Here is a 13,943-nt window from a genome sequence, read left to right as displayed (position 1 = left end):
CCTGTGCGTCCTGTCTAGATAGCTCAGACGACGTCGTTTGTCTCGATATAGTTCCTGGGTGTGGAAGAGGGATTGTCTGCACGTTCTTGCACTGGAACAAAGCTTTTGTTCATACCATCACGGCCAGGTTGAGTGCGTCCGAGCTTGACTATTGCTTGTGAAGCTGAGTGCTACCACTGTCACGGTTGCTTGAACCTGCACAATCATTTCATATATACGCCAACGTTCACGTTCCCTTGTTGTGGACAGCTGTGCGATCACCAGGCTTGCTGAGGCCTGCTTCATGGACAATTGTGGGACGCTGAACGGTCTGCTCGCACGTTGAGAGACCGCTTTGCGTTCCATAGGGTTCCCCAGCCTGCATCTCACCATCTCCTTCACTGACCCTCACGGTCTTCGCCGGTGACGACGACTAAGCGATCAACACGGAGCACTTCATCTGCCACAGATGGGATACCTCCAGGAATGACTCTTGACAAACACTCTGAACATGCACCCTTCTCACCTCCCCCCCCTCAACCTTCTCCCTTAGCCCGGTCGACGCAAACCACTTTGACGATGGATGAAGCGACACGCAACAAGCTGCTTAAGAGCTACAAGACTCAAGTAGCCTCGGCGTCATCCACTGTCTTCGCTACGCTCGCAGTGGTGAGTGCTACGCGCTACGCGTCAAGAGGTCGAGCAAGAGGAACTGACTAGCTGCTTGCAGACTCCCCTGGAAAACGTCAAAACCCGTATGCAGACGTAAGTAGGGTATTTGCTTGCTACTGCTTCAGATGTACTGACCTTGACAGACACAACTTTCAAAATGTAGCTCAGTGTATCCGCTATTTGTGGCGTACTGAAGGCCCGCGTGGTTACGTGGCTGGTAGGTTGACCTCACCCAGCATTCTTACAGCGGATGTTAATGCAATGTTGAAATCAGGCGCTCTGCCACCTCTTGCAAGCGTTACGGCGGTCAGAGTGATGAACTTTACCACCTATGCCTTTGCCAAAAATAAGGTCTCCGACTTTATCCAGAGATTGACCGGGGAGTCGCCTTTGGAAATCTACGACCAGGAAGGCAGCAGCCCCACTGTTTCTACTGTGGTTACCTTTACCGCTGCTGGTCTTTTTGCAGGACTCGTCAGTTCGCCGGTTGCTTGTAAGACGCGGTTTAAACCATACTCAGAAGTCTACTAACGAGAACAGGTCCCTTTGAGCTTGCGAAGAACGTAGTTCAGACCTCGGTCTTGATGTCCCACCGTTCCCAGGCCTCTAATAATGCGCCCAATGACCCTTCACTGCGTAACATGCCACGTCTTAGCACTACCGAAGCGTTCCGACAGATCTACAAGAGATATGGTTTCCGCGGACTGTACACCGGATTCCATCTTCATGCCCTGCGCGACACCGTCGGTACCGGCCTGTACTTTGGCGTGTATGAGACTGTCAAGCAGATCGCGGAAAGAGAAATGGGTAAGGGAACAGGAGCGCCCGCGATTGCTGGTGCAATCTGCAGCACCATGCCCTGGTTTTGTGTAAGTGTATCCTCTACCGACTGGAGGTGAAGAAGCTAACGAAATAGACCTACCCGCTTGACACCCGCAAGACTCGCGCTCAGAGTGTGCTGCTTGGCAAGTCCAAGGAAGTCGGGGAGGCGGCCTCGGCTATGGCGAAGTCCAGCATCTACAAGGGTTTGTCGATCATTTTGATCCGTACTGCTATCAACAACATGATTCTTCTGAGCATCTACGAATACATGAACAGAAGAATCGATAATCTCGATGGTTAAATCAGGAGCAGGATTGATGAGCTAAATGATTACATTCCTCAACAGCAAAACCGAGCGGAATGCTGAATACATCTACTGAGGTATTGGCTATCTGGAAGATTTCAATACATCTAGGAAGCATTGATGAGCTGGCTGATCAAATACTTCTAAGAAGTGTTGATTATCTGGAAGGTTGAACGTCTACAGAAGTATTGGTGGCTGGTTGATTGAATATACATCACAGCATGGCAGATGAGCTGGCTCATTGAACAGGATATGGTTGGGCATTGGTGGATAGGAAGGATATTGCTCAACTGGAAGTAAATAGTACATACTAGCCGAAAATTTAAATTGATGATGTACATTGCTGCAGCAGGTGTAAGTACACGGTGTATTGTGACACTGCCTTAAGTGGGATGTAACGTACTTCTGCCTCAGGCACCCACAACGTCATGCGTTGCCCGGGTGGGGTTGGGCTTTTCCGTCAACAAAACTTCCGGAGATCTGGCTGCATGTCTATGCTCTCTCGACTGACACGATGGCATCGTACGTGCTACAGCTACATCTACATGATGAATACTGCTAACTCTCTCCAGTAATATCCTCCAGGTCCCGTTTCGGCGGTCGCACTCCGTCACGCTGTCGAATGCCATCACGCAATACATCTCCTCCAAATATGACCAACGCCCGGACATGTTCGCCGAGGATCTCTTGATCATCGAGCGACTGCGAAACGAAGCGATCAATGTCCAGGAGCCTCATGTCAGCGGGGTCAGTCGACTGGTCACCTATGCGGCGCAGCTGAAATGGCTGGGTGGGAAGTTTCCGGTGGATGTGAGTAGATCGACGATGCAGAGGGATAAAGTTAACATGTGCAGGTTGGGGTGGAATTTCCGTGGTATCCTGCGTTTGGATTCAATACTGCTAGACCGAGTAGGTGATATCTATGAGGGATTGGGGTGGTGATGGTGGTGGCTGACCGGTCTCAGTTTCGCAGAATAATATCCGCTTCGAGCTCGCGAACGTCATCTTCAACCTGGCTGCGCTGTATTCGCAGCTGGCGTTTTCCGTGAACCGCACGACATCGGATGGTCTCAAGCAGGCGTGCAACTACTTCTGCCAGGCGGCTGGGGTTCTGACTCACTTGCGGTCGGATATCCTTCCCGATCTGCGGACGTCGCCTCCTGAGGATATGGATGATATGACACTGCAGAGCTTGGAGCAGCTGCTTTTGGCGCAGGCTCAGGAATGTTTCTGGCAGAAGGCTGTCAAGGACGGGCTGAAGGATGCGTCGATTGCTCGGTTGGCGGCCAAGGTCTCGGACTTTTATGCAGAGGCGGGAGATCATGCGGTCAAGTCGAACGCTATCAGTCCTGAGTGGATTCACCATATGACGGCTAAGCATCATCATTTTGCTGCTGCTGCGCAGTACCGGCAGTCTTTGGATTGCTTGGAGAAGCGCAAGTACGGTGAGGAGGTTGCTCGTCTGAGGGACAGCGAGGCATGCGTCAATGAAGCGTTGAAGGAATCGCGCTGGATTAACCGGACTGTGCTCGGTGATCTGCAGGGGTTGAAGACCAGGGTGACGGAGGATTTGAAGCGTGCTGAGAAGGATAATGATATTATCTACCTCAATCCGGTGCCGCCCAAGTCGGAACTCAAGCTGATTGACCGGGCATCTATGGTTGCTGCGAAGGCGCCGTCCCAGGTGACTGATGCTATTTCTATGTTGGGTGAGAACGGGCCTCTGGGGCAGCCGCTGTTCTCTAAGCTGGTGCCGTATGCAGTGCACATTGCTGCTAGCATCTACTCGGATCGTCGGGATCGACTGATCAATGAGAACATCATTGGGGAGTTGGAGAACATGACGGATAAACTCAGGGAGTAAGTTGCCCCACTTTCTTGCTACGCAGGGCTAACCGGTTAGTCTATTGTCCTCTTTGAATCTTCCAGGCTCGCTGCAGGCTCTTGAGAAGCCGCTGGGACTTCCCCCGACACTGGTATCACATGCAGAAGAGATGCGCCAACAGGACGGACTGAACCGGCTGCGCAAGTCACTTGAGGACACGGCAAAGGTCAAGGCCAACGACAGGGCTGTATACAACGAGGGCGTGGAGCTTCTGGCGGCGGAAAAAGCGGAAGATGATGCGTCGCGCCGGAAATTCGGCACCGATCGCTGGTCTCGAGCTTCGTCAGAGGAGGCTGCGCCAAAGTTGTACACGACGTCGCGCGAAATCGAGGGATACTTTACGTCGGCCCAGAGCAGTGATAACCTGGTTGAGCAGAAGCTGAAAGACTCCGCGGCAGTGTTCCGGGTGTTGACTGGCACGAACCGTGATCTGGAGATGTACGTCCCTAGCAGCCGGTGGGCTGCTCTGCCGCCGGAGGTCGAGCGCGAGGTGAGCCGACTACGGGGATGTATGAGCGAGGTGAGCCGTCTGGAGAGCCGGCGGAAACGGCAAGCGCAGGCATTGAAGGACAAGGCGCGGGCGGACGACATCAGTAAGTAACTCGCAATTGTAGTAGGACGAGCTAACAGGTGTAGGCCAAGCATTGATTAAGGAGACGGCACGGCTGGAGCGCGAGTTTCCTATGCAGGCAATCCAGGCCAGCCAGTTCGAGGATCTCTTCGAGGAGCAGCTGCATCTGTATGACACAGACCTAGACATGGTCACACGGGAACAGCAAGACCAAGACGAGATCGCAGCACGGGTGCAGGAAGCCAACCGGGCGTTTACACGGGCACATACCGGCGACGCATCGACCAAGGAGCGCGAGCGGGCGTTGCAGGAGCTGGAGAACGGGTATTTGAAGTACAAGGAAATCTTGTCGAACATCGAAGTGGGGCGGAAGTTCTACAACGATCTGGCGAAGATCGTAGGACGGTTCCGCGACGACAGCAAGGCGTTTGTACATAAGCGACGGATGGAAGCCAGCCAGCTAGAGGGGTAAGCTTATACCAATTGACTTTTGGAATCTAGCTAACTGGGATAGGGACATTTCGAGTGCTGCCGCCATGGCGTCGCTGAATATCTCGCGCCAGCCACAACTGCAGCCGCAACCGCAGCCTCAGCCGCAGCCATCTTATAACGCTCCGGCGCAGATTCAGCAGCCATCCTATAATGCTCCTCCGGCGCAGGTTCAGCAACCATCGTACACTGCTCCTCAAGCAGCACCCAGACCCGAGCCCATGACGGCACCACAGCCTACGCGGGCGAATGCGCGGCCACCGATGACTCCGGGGATCTGGTCACCGGAGATGGGGATACGGTTTGGGGGACAGTGGGATCCGAGCAAGGGAGTGAAGTTTTCATAACGTCCAATTATATGCTAGAGCATATACAGTAAACAGCATTGAATACATACATACATACATGTTCATATCTACATTACAGTGTTGATAGATCTGATCTATATTACTGCAGTGACATCACTACATGGTTATATACACTCCAACCTCACTATATATATATACATACTCTCTCAACCACTACTCTGGAATAGAAATAACCCTCCTCAACACCTCCCCCGCCAACCACGCCCCCTCTCTCGTCCCATCCCACAACCCCATTCCCATCCCGATCCCGGGGCCCACATCCCCTGCAAGTTCATTGAACCTTCGAATCCACCCTTCCCACGTTTTCCTGTCAATAAACCTCACCTTATCCCTATCCCTATCCCTATCCCTATCCCTATCATCACTCCCATCCGAATCCTGATGCTCATTATTCTGTGGATGTGGTGAAACCGACAAAGGCGGAGAATTAGCCGCAGAGGTAGACGTAGAAGCAGATACAGAACCTGATTCGAATTCGTCGAGGGTCAGACCCGCTACTATGTAATCATCCTTTTCTTTCTCTTTCTCTTTCTCTTTCGCTTTCTCCGTATCCTTCTCTTCTTTAGGCTTTTCTTGGTGAGGAGGAGGGGAAGGATGAGGATGGGAAGCAGTACGAATCCCATGTCTTCTCCGCCAGAGATGTTCACCGTAGAGAAGGGCGATGATCGTTGCTGTGAGGATTTGGGTGTTGTTTTGCAGATTGTCATTCTTATCGAGGTGATTAGGATGATTGTGAGGTTGATGATGCTGATGATGCTGATGATGATGCTGATGTGGAAGGTTCTCAAGTATCCGAAGACACGAAATCGCTAGATCATCGATCCATGATCCGACTCCGTCGCTTTCATCCTCCTCCTCCCCATCCCCATCCCCACCCTCATTATTATTATTATTATTATTATTATTATTGGTATGGTCATATCCCCAATCATATTCATCAAACCCATACGCATAATTATCCGAATCACTAGGGGAATGTAATACCCCTTCTCTAGCGAGGAATGCGAGGAATGTGGTGAAGTTGAGCCATGCTTGGTGGAGGATGACTTGATCTTTGGGGTGCCATTTCTGGTGTTCTTGATGTGTATGTGTATTTGGTAAAGGGTGCAGATGCATTCCAAGTACATCTCCAAAATCAGTAAATATTGACCCTACCACGTCTCGGAAATATGGTAGGTAGGCCCATACTAGACTCTTGGTTTTTGTGGGTCGGATTGTCGATTCGGATGCTGAGGAGGGGAGTTTGGGCGGTTTGGGTCTTGAATTTCCTTGGGGTTGAGATTGAGGTTGGGGTGTGTTGGTGTTCTTTCCTGGATCTGATGGTATAGGAGGAGGTGGTGGTGGTGGAGGAGGAGGAGGAGGAGGAACAGGTGTAGCCACAGAATCATGCAAATGGCGAATATAATGCGACCCACCCACCGTCCCATCAAGATATACACCTAGGGATGGGTGGTATAGTTCTTCTTCTTCTGTACTCTCTCCTTCATCATCTCCCCCTCCTTCATTTCCATTTGCAGGGTCATTCTCATTCTTCTCGGTAATATCCCCATTAACACCACCACCACCACCACCACCACCACCACCACCACCATAATAACTATACCTCTCCCTCCCCGCAGAACCACCCACCTGCGAAGCAGCAGAATAAGAATACCTCGACTGCGTCCTCGCACGAATATGCACATGCACATCCGGCATATTCTTGATCGCATGCATCAAGGCAATCAGTTTCTTCTGTGATGGGGTGGGTGTTTGGTGTGTGGAGATGTCTGTGTCGATAGTCTCTTTCTTTATCTTTTCTCCTAGCGTACCACCATCACCATTACCGTTGGACGTGATACTTCTTTCAGCAGTACTAGCTGATGATACCATGATGTTTGTGCAGGGTAGACATCTCCCCGCGTGCAGAATACTGGCCCATAGGTCGTGGACGCATTCATCTGGATTATTATTATTAGTATCATCGTGTATATTAATATATAAGGGGTATGATGATGGTGGGATAGTAGGGGTGTACCTATTCCCTCCCCCCTCTTCTCCACAAACGCACTGATCTCTCCTACAGCCGTCACTACCGAGATCTCCTCCGCCAGATAGAGTTGAATAATGCCCGTGAAAGGATACAGGGATGGGGTGCCTTGGGTCCAGTTGTGGAGGGTGGCGAGGGTGTCAATTTTATGGTCCATCCCGTTCCCTCTTCCTCTCTCTCTCTCTCTACCATGTACTCTATGGTAGTGGGGAGGACATGGTGAATTATTGCGTGTCTGTTTTTAGTAGTTGGAGATGTTGTATCATGTGAACTTGTGTAAGCAAAATTTAGATGGGGGGTGTGTCATGATGTCATGTCATGTGATCGTTATGGCCTAACTAGATACTAGTATGCTAGCTACTTGTATGTACTATGCTTGGTGTTGATTATAATGTACAGGGTATCATCGCTCCGTATTTACTTATCCCTAAGGTTCATGTCCAGGCTCGTATTTGGATTACGGGTTCTCCACCTCCACCTCAGGCATCACCATATCTAGCCCCTCTCCGAGGAAAAAGTCCAGCTCGCTGGGTCCGCCTTGCGAATGTTCGTTTTCTGCTAGCTGCTCCAGCAGACTCAGAAACGGGTCTTTTTCGCCTTCGCCTGTGCCTGTTGCAGCTCCTGCTGCTGTTGCAGTGGCGCTGGAGCTGCCCTGTGACGGGGCGTCTGGCGTTAGTGCCGGTCCGCCCGGCGTGGCTTCAAACGGGAACGTCGCGTACTGGGGCTGTGCGGGCGGTGTCGGTGCAGTGAATGGGTCGGAGAGGAATGGTGCAGGGGAGTTGCTCACTCCTGGTGAAAAGCCTAGACTGCTCTCCGGTAGGGCGAGCTCGGGTTGTGGCCATGTTGGCGATGGTTGGAAGCTGATGGATCCTCGGCCTTGGGAAGGTAGAGTCGATGCAGGCGGGTACATGAGTCTGTTGAAATCGGGTCGGTCCAGTGGTAATCTAAACAAGTCAGCATTATAAGTTAAATGAGAAGGTGGTGGGGATTTACTCGTCTCCATCCACTAATCGCAAATGCGCCCCATCCACGGCTAGCCCCGAATACCGGTCCAGGAAGTCCTCGAGATGGAACACCGGGGCAAACCGCACCGGTCGCGCTGCCATTGTCCGCACCAGCTCGGCATGGCATCCTGAAATACTTTGCAGCATCTCCCGCTGGTGCTGCACCCCCGCCCAGTACTGCCGTAGCCACGACAGCTGGTGCATCTCGCGCGCGAGAAAGTCTGCGCTCGACGCAAACACTTCTCCCTCGCGCCCGTGGTAGTGGACGCCGTGTACGTGTACCGTGCCAGCCGTGCACACGCAGTATGCCACCAGAGCGGGCCACTCGATGCGTGGCGCATGTCGGGCCAGCTCCACCAGCTCGGCGATAGCGTTGGCATGCGAGAAACAGAGCGTTGTCGCCTCGATCTGCCACGACTGGTGCTGTCCGGTACCGCGCAGCTCGACCAGGTCGATGGGCAGAAAGGGCCGATAGAGTAGACAGTGCACGAGGTGGTAAATGAGCTTGCTCAAAAGCAGCAGCGTGCTCTCTGGATGCCCGAACAGCGTTTCAATCGATGCAAACAAATCTTGTGTGCCGGCCGCCCAGAGGTCAAGTTCCTGGCGGATCTTGGATAGGTTGGAGAGGGCGTGCCAGGGAAAATGCGAATCGCCTTTGACGCCTCCCGCGGCGAGGTAGCGGTGCGTGACGCCCAGAATGCGCGTAATGTCGACCAAAAGAGCCGGGCCACCAGGGCCTTTGCGACGGTCCGGAGAGTAATGAATATTAGGGCCCACCGGGTTAAACCATTCGCCCGTTTCAGACCCGCTGCCCGGAAGACGCAGGACGATGGAATGGTCGGCAATAAGACACGGTCGCTTGGAGCCACAGGTGAGAAAGCGATCCATCACGTAGACGGTCCAGAACAATCGCCGTCGCATCTCGCGTTCTGCCGCGGGCAGCGCTGCGGGCGCTTCGCGATACAAGTCCAGCGCCAGTGTCATGGACACCGCATTGGCTGAGCAGTCAGTACCGGTCTGCGGCAGTTGGCGTCGCACATACCTAATACCATGTAGGCTGTTTTGCCACACCCGTAGGCGAAAAAGGTATGACAAAGCAGTAGCAGAGACTGGGTCCCTTCGATGGACGGATTATCAATATCGACCAGCCGTCTTGCCTGACGAGCATACTCCAGGCTGCCTTGCGGTGGGTTCGGTGTAGTATATCTAACAACATCAGCCTAGATATTCTCGACGACCAAGGAACAATATTTACTACCTTAGGGTTAGGGCATAAATCGCCATAGACAGATGCACCGGTAATTGTCCATGCTGATGCCGTTGACGTGTGACCGTTTCATCCAGAATCCAATACGGCTTCCCATGCAGCCGAGCAAAGTAGTTGTCCAGCATGGCATCGGGCAGCCGGTGTTGCTGCGGCTGCGATTGCGGGGGTGGGGGAAAGCCATGAGGCGCCGGGGGAAAGTGGAATGGCGTCGAGGCGGACGGCAGCAGTTGCTGGTCCAAGGATTTGATGGGAGAGGTAGCCGAGGTCGGGGAAATCGGCGAGTCTTCCTGGAGGCGCTTTTCCAGCCCGTCAACACGTTTTAACAAGGCCTCCAGGACATCGGTTTTGGGTCCCCGCTTTTTGGGAACGGCGTCTACCAGAATGAGTAGAGTTCGAATTAATGCGGCAGGCAGAGGATCAGACCATAGATGCATGGACATTGGAAGACCTTGCAGGCCTCGCAGCTGGGACGTAGACGATTACATTTGATCTGGCAATTTCGTCAGATCAACAAGATGATGATGATGATGATTTCACGAAAGATAATAATCTGAGTACCTTTCGCTTTCTGCAGGACTTGCAGTTCATGGACTCGCGGGGTTCGGCATGGACGCGACGGGGAGTGAGACGGTCGATGCTGACCTGGGGGCGGGACATGGCATTGCCTGTGCATAGGAGGGATGGAGAGGATGAAGAGGATGGCGTGGGAGTTGGAATTGTTGTAGTTGAGGAGTGGTTGTGGGGAAGAGAGGAAAGGATGAAATAGTCAAGGAAGAAGAAGAAGAAGAAGCAGAAGCCGAAGAGGAACAGAGAGAGAGCGAGAGAGAAAGTGAGGGAAAAGAAGAAAAGCGAAGTGACCCCGGATTTAAAACCAAAAGCAAACGTGGAGAAGCCGGTGAACTAAGATGGATCTGGTTAGACACTGCGAATGCGGGGAGTTTCTCTTTTTCTTGCATCAGTTGAGTTACTTACTTAGTATGATCATGTTAAGTGGTTGGTGAAAATGTTAAATTCATGCATGAAGCACCAACTCTGTCGGTTAAATATTCCTCGGGATTTTCCCGCTTCCAGCACGGATTCTCGTCCGCAAATCCAGCACTTCTCAAAAGCCATCATCCCCATCTTCCAGGATAGTGCCAGAATATATGGTGAACTGGTGAACATCTTGTCAGAAACCGTCGATCGCAATCTATCACCCTGCAAACCTTTCCAGTCTAGTAAGAGAAGCTATTCTGCAGCCGGCATATGCCCCGGCCCGGCACTCTTAGTATTTAATTTATTTCACTTGCCGTGATTGCTTTTAATATCCATCGTCTGGTGTAGGATGATCACACTGCATCCATCACACCATTACAACGCAGTAGCAGCACCAATACCCCCTACTCAGAGTGGATACAGTTCATTCTCATTTATCATACCGATTTACTCCAATTCTATATCAAGATAACTCAAAACACCCGTCCCGATGCCATACGTACAAAATCAAACGGTACATTCTGTCCCACCAGCAGTCGCAGCGTCTCCACCGTCGTCCATGCATCAACATCTTCAATCCCATACGCCGTCCAGCCGGCTCGCACGGCTACCCCCACCGGATCTCCCGTGCGCTCCCCCCTGGTCAAGTCCAGGTACACTTTCCCCCGAGTCGACGGCGGCGATGTGCGTCCACTCGTCCGGTAGTGCCGCAGCAACGGCTGCACCAGCAGCGACTTCTCTGGTGGCAGCGCCGACACCATCACGAACGGCTGCTCCACCATCTTCACCGATTGGATCGACGTAAACGGCTCCAGTCCCTCCGCCAGCGGGCCGCGCGCCCGGAACCCGACCGTGTGGATCGCACCCACTCCCAGACTGCGCAACGCAAAGATCGTCGCCGACGCTTCGCTCTCGCTCCCCGCTAAGATGATGGCTGCTCGTCCCCGGTACGCCGATGGCACATAGTCCCGCGTCAACGTCGCCCGGATTCCCTTCCACGTCGCATTCTCCCCCATCAACTGCTGTTGCGGTGGCGCTGGCTGCTGTGGCCGCCCAGAGCCCCGCATGGCCACAATCGTATCCACCAGTCCGATCGCTTGCGCTGCTTCGCTGATGGCCGGGATGGTGCTCGTCCCACTGGCGATCGGCGGGTGAACGGATGCTCCCCCAAAGCTCGGCTGCGTGATCACCCGCTCGATCGAGCCCGTGGGACCCCGGTCAATCGAAGTCAGTGTGTGCGGTAGACTGAGCTCATTGAAGCATTTCTCCATAAACATCGACTGCGGCGTGGATCGGAAGGACCCAATCGCGTACAGATCCCGCTTCGGAAGCTGTCCCATGATGTGGAGGGCCTCGTTGATCTCGGCGGCGGTCAGCTGGCCGGGAGCGGCAATCATCGGCAGCAGCGGATGCGTGATAGGCGAAAACACCGTATTGAGTGCACGCGAAAGCTGCCCTAGTTGGCCCATGTTGACTGCCGAGAGCAGTGGGTAGGGCCCGTAGGTCCCCTTGATCGTCGACCGGAAGTACTCCAGTTCGTAGTTGGCCTCGATCGTAGTCACCATGGCAATCATCTTGACAATGTCCGCGTACTTGGCGCTCTCCGCAAAGATCCGGGGTGCCTCTGGAGACGTCCACTTCCACGTCCCGGAGAAATCGTGGAACGCAGACATGATGATGCTGTTTCCTTTGACCTCCGACAACCGTCTCCGGATGTCTTCGGGCAGCCACAGCTCCACATCAATGTACTCCACTCCCCACTGAATCGCCCGCCGCAGATACTTGTAGAAGAGCATCGGGTCATCCATTGGGAATTTGCCGTTCTCCTTGGTGCATCGAGTGGTAAAAATAATGGGCAATTCCGTATGCTGCCGAAGCAGCATCAGCTGCTGCCCTACGTAGCGAAGGCTCGGCACAGACATCTCTGCCCCCTGGGGTGGTTCAGGATCAACCAGCAGATCCACGCGGATTTCGACGGCATCCGACCCCACAGAGAGAATGTCGAGGTTAGGCAGGGCCGCATGCACATCCGGGAATGTCGTGGAGATGAAGTTGGTCCGGTTTTTGGTTTTCAGGTCCTCATGCGGCCGAGTCTGGCCCAGAATCAGCGACAAGAAGCGAGTCAGGTCGCGGCGAAAGAAGGGACTGCGCAGAGAGTAGAGGAACTCATAATGGCAGCGCTCGGTGAGTGCGTCATCCGGAAACGATCCATCGTCGACACAATGCGTATTGACCAGAATACAGGACGCCGGGTCATCCACTTGCAAGCTTGCAATCGAATCTTCCGTGGCGAGAAACCCTACGACGACGGCGTTGCTGCCTGGGCCAAACGTAGACAGTGAGGTTTCGGTAGTCCATGGCTTGCCGAGGATATCCGCAACCACTTGAACGATGGCCTCCTGCCCCGGACTGTAGACTGTAACGACCGTCCGTGCAGGCTCCGGGGGCACGGTTAGCGAAGAAAAAGCAGAAGATGTAGTAGAGCCTTTGAGAGCCGTGAGGGATGAAGTAGCGGCATCAGCCAAGAGTGTCATCCCCATGGGCTGATGAAGGGCTGTCTGCATCATCTCATTGCATATGCAGTATACTGCACCTTCTCATACTTGGATGCGACCGTTGGATGTCGAAAAACAAAGATACGTCACGTTGACTCTCCCGTCGATCGCGGAGAAGAGATCACGGAACAAAATCAACAGCGGACGTAGTAATATATAACAGTAAGAGTAGTAGCAGCAGCAACAGCAGTAGTAAGTCAAGACCGGTTATAGATGTAGTATGTATGTACTGTATGTGGCATTGATGGTACCCAACCAAACTCGGGAAAGTGATATCTGCACCAGAGCCGAGTACACCGACAGACAACCCCAAGCCCAAGAAAGACAAGGAGGGAGAGTCAAGTACTACTAAGAACGGAGCGCCGGCGGAAAGACAGACAGCGTCGGGGCTTAGCGTTTAATAGCCGGAAAGTCGGAGTCAAAATGCAGCAGATTGGTTTAGGGGCTTCACGCCGATCAACAGAGTTTCAAGACAGTGTGGACGAGGGGGGAAGCAGGAGACAATGTAGAGAAGATTTGGAGAGAAGGAACGACATCTGCTCGGGAAGAGATGAGAAGGGATTCAGCCGATAAAGGGAGCAGATCGAGATGAGGGAGAGAGCGGGTAGAGAGCAGAGACTTGGGAGAATTGGAGCTGGAGACTAGCAGTCAAGATGGCATGGATCATTGGCGATGGAGAAAAGAATCGAGGAATTTCCCCGGAATCCCAACTCCGCCTACCGGGGGGGCGGAGGCCATTTCTCCGCCAATCACGGGTGGGACTCGTCTTCTCTTCTCCCGTTTCCCCAGCCTCAAAAGAGTTCACCTGATACTTGCTAGTAGTCTTCCGACAAACAATCAATCCTACTCCATGTATTACTACGGAGTATGTAGATACTACTGTACGTGCTCATCTACCTCGTTTCTACTTCCTGGGCAGGGTCTGGTAGACAAGATTCTAGATTAACTTCAGTAGAACTCCATCCACATCCCATCTATATCAAACCAACAATATCTCCACGCTGTCGATCGGTTTCCTCACCC

At 53.0% G+C, this 13,943-nt stretch overlaps 5 protein-coding genes across 5 annotated transcripts; 2 read left to right on the top strand and 3 right to left on the bottom strand.

The window, feature by feature from the left end:
• The first annotated feature begins 313 nt into the window (after positions 1 to 313).
• BO83DRAFT_157500 (putative mitochondrial carrier protein) lies at positions 314 to 1,847 on the top strand. Its single transcript, XM_025526289.1, has 6 exons — positions 314 to 648; positions 710 to 744; positions 795 to 868; positions 926 to 1,144; positions 1,192 to 1,520; positions 1,568 to 1,847. The coding sequence occupies exons 1-6, from the start codon at positions 466 to 468 to the stop codon at positions 1,772 to 1,774; spliced, it is 1,047 nt and encodes a 348-aa protein (XP_025383175.1). The 5' UTR covers positions 314 to 465; the 3' UTR covers positions 1,775 to 1,847.
• A 414-nt stretch (positions 1,848 to 2,261) lies between these two features.
• BO83DRAFT_382588 (putative pH signal transduction protein PalA) lies at positions 2,262 to 5,175 on the top strand. Its single transcript, XM_025532263.1, has 7 exons — positions 2,262 to 2,299; positions 2,350 to 2,587; positions 2,632 to 2,686; positions 2,743 to 3,637; positions 3,681 to 4,255; positions 4,299 to 4,701; positions 4,748 to 5,175. Exons 1-7 carry the CDS (start codon positions 2,292 to 2,294, stop codon positions 5,067 to 5,069), a joined length of 2,496 nt encoding a protein of 831 aa, XP_025383174.1. The 5' UTR covers positions 2,262 to 2,291; the 3' UTR covers positions 5,070 to 5,175.
• Positions 5,176 to 5,243: 68 nt separating this feature from the next.
• On the bottom strand, positions 5,244 to 7,361 carry BO83DRAFT_420983 (uncharacterized protein; the record flags this gene model as incomplete). The annotated part of the gene is made up of 2 exons (XM_025534965.1): positions 7,108 to 7,361; positions 5,244 to 7,030 (listed from the first exon to the last, which is right to left on the bottom strand). Exons 1-2 carry the CDS (start codon positions 7,274 to 7,276, stop codon positions 5,244 to 5,246), a joined length of 1,956 nt encoding a protein of 651 aa, XP_025383173.1. The 5' UTR covers positions 7,277 to 7,361.
• A 38-nt stretch (positions 7,362 to 7,399) lies between these two features.
• On the bottom strand, positions 7,400 to 10,429 carry BO83DRAFT_382587 (transcription factor domain-containing protein). Its single transcript, XM_025532262.1, has 7 exons — positions 10,363 to 10,429; positions 9,949 to 10,290; positions 9,814 to 9,880; positions 9,382 to 9,763; positions 9,166 to 9,329; positions 8,113 to 9,121; positions 7,400 to 8,063 (listed from the first exon to the last, which is right to left on the bottom strand). The coding sequence occupies exons 2-7, from the start codon at positions 10,045 to 10,047 to the stop codon at positions 7,577 to 7,579; spliced, it is 2,208 nt and encodes a 735-aa protein (XP_025383172.1). The 5' UTR covers positions 10,048 to 10,290; positions 10,363 to 10,429; the 3' UTR covers positions 7,400 to 7,576.
• A 358-nt stretch (positions 10,430 to 10,787) lies between these two features.
• BO83DRAFT_157426 (type I 3-dehydroquinate dehydratase) lies at positions 10,788 to 13,207 on the bottom strand. The gene has a single exon (XM_025526288.1). It carries the CDS (start codon positions 12,930 to 12,932, stop codon positions 10,839 to 10,841), a length of 2,094 nt encoding a protein of 697 aa, XP_025383171.1. The 5' UTR covers positions 12,933 to 13,207; the 3' UTR covers positions 10,788 to 10,838.
• Positions 13,208 to 13,943: the final 736 nt, after the last annotated feature.

Source organism: Aspergillus eucalypticola (genome assembly GCF_003184535.1).
Source record: "Aspergillus eucalypticola CBS 122712 chromosome Unknown BO83scaffold_36, whole genome shotgun sequence".
NCBI lineage: Eukaryota > Fungi > Ascomycota > Eurotiomycetes > Eurotiales > Aspergillaceae > Aspergillus > Aspergillus eucalypticola.
The sequence above is the reverse complement of the archived record's forward strand: the minus strand, read 5'-3'. Positions and strand labels throughout refer to the sequence as shown.

Bases quoted from the DNA above. Each gene is read 5' to 3' on its own strand.
- BO83DRAFT_382587 (XM_025532262.1), bottom strand. From the start codon at position 10,047: ATGTCCCGCCCCCAGGTCAGCATCGACCGTCTCACTCCCCGTCGCGTC. The intron at 9,764-9,813 runs GTCTGATCCTCT...TCATTCTGGTAG, and splicing joins CCAATGTCCATGCATCTATG to ACGCCGTTCCCAAAAAGCGG. The intron at 8,064-8,112 runs GTAAATCCCCAC...TGACTTGTTTAG, and splicing joins CGATTAGTGGATGGAGACGA to ATTACCACTGGACCGACCCG.
- BO83DRAFT_157426 (XM_025526288.1), bottom strand. From the start codon at position 12,932: ATGATGCAGACAGCCCTTCATCAGCCCATGGGGATGACACTCTTGGCT.
- BO83DRAFT_157500 (XM_025526289.1), top strand. From the start codon at position 466: ATGACTCTTGACAAACACTCTGAACATGCACCCTTCTCACCTCCCCCC. The intron at 745-794 runs GTAAGTAGGGTA...TGACCTTGACAG, and splicing joins GTCAAAACCCGTATGCAGAC to ACACAACTTTCAAAATGTAG. The intron at 869-925 runs GTAGGTTGACCT...TGTTGAAATCAG, and splicing joins CCCGCGTGGTTACGTGGCTG to GCGCTCTGCCACCTCTTGCA.
- BO83DRAFT_382588 (XM_025532263.1), top strand. The intron at 2,588-2,631 runs GTGAGTAGATCG...TAACATGTGCAG, and splicing joins GTGGGAAGTTTCCGGTGGAT to GTTGGGGTGGAATTTCCGTG. The intron at 4,702-4,747 runs GTAAGCTTATAC...TAACTGGGATAG, and splicing joins GAAGCCAGCCAGCTAGAGGG to GGACATTTCGAGTGCTGCCG.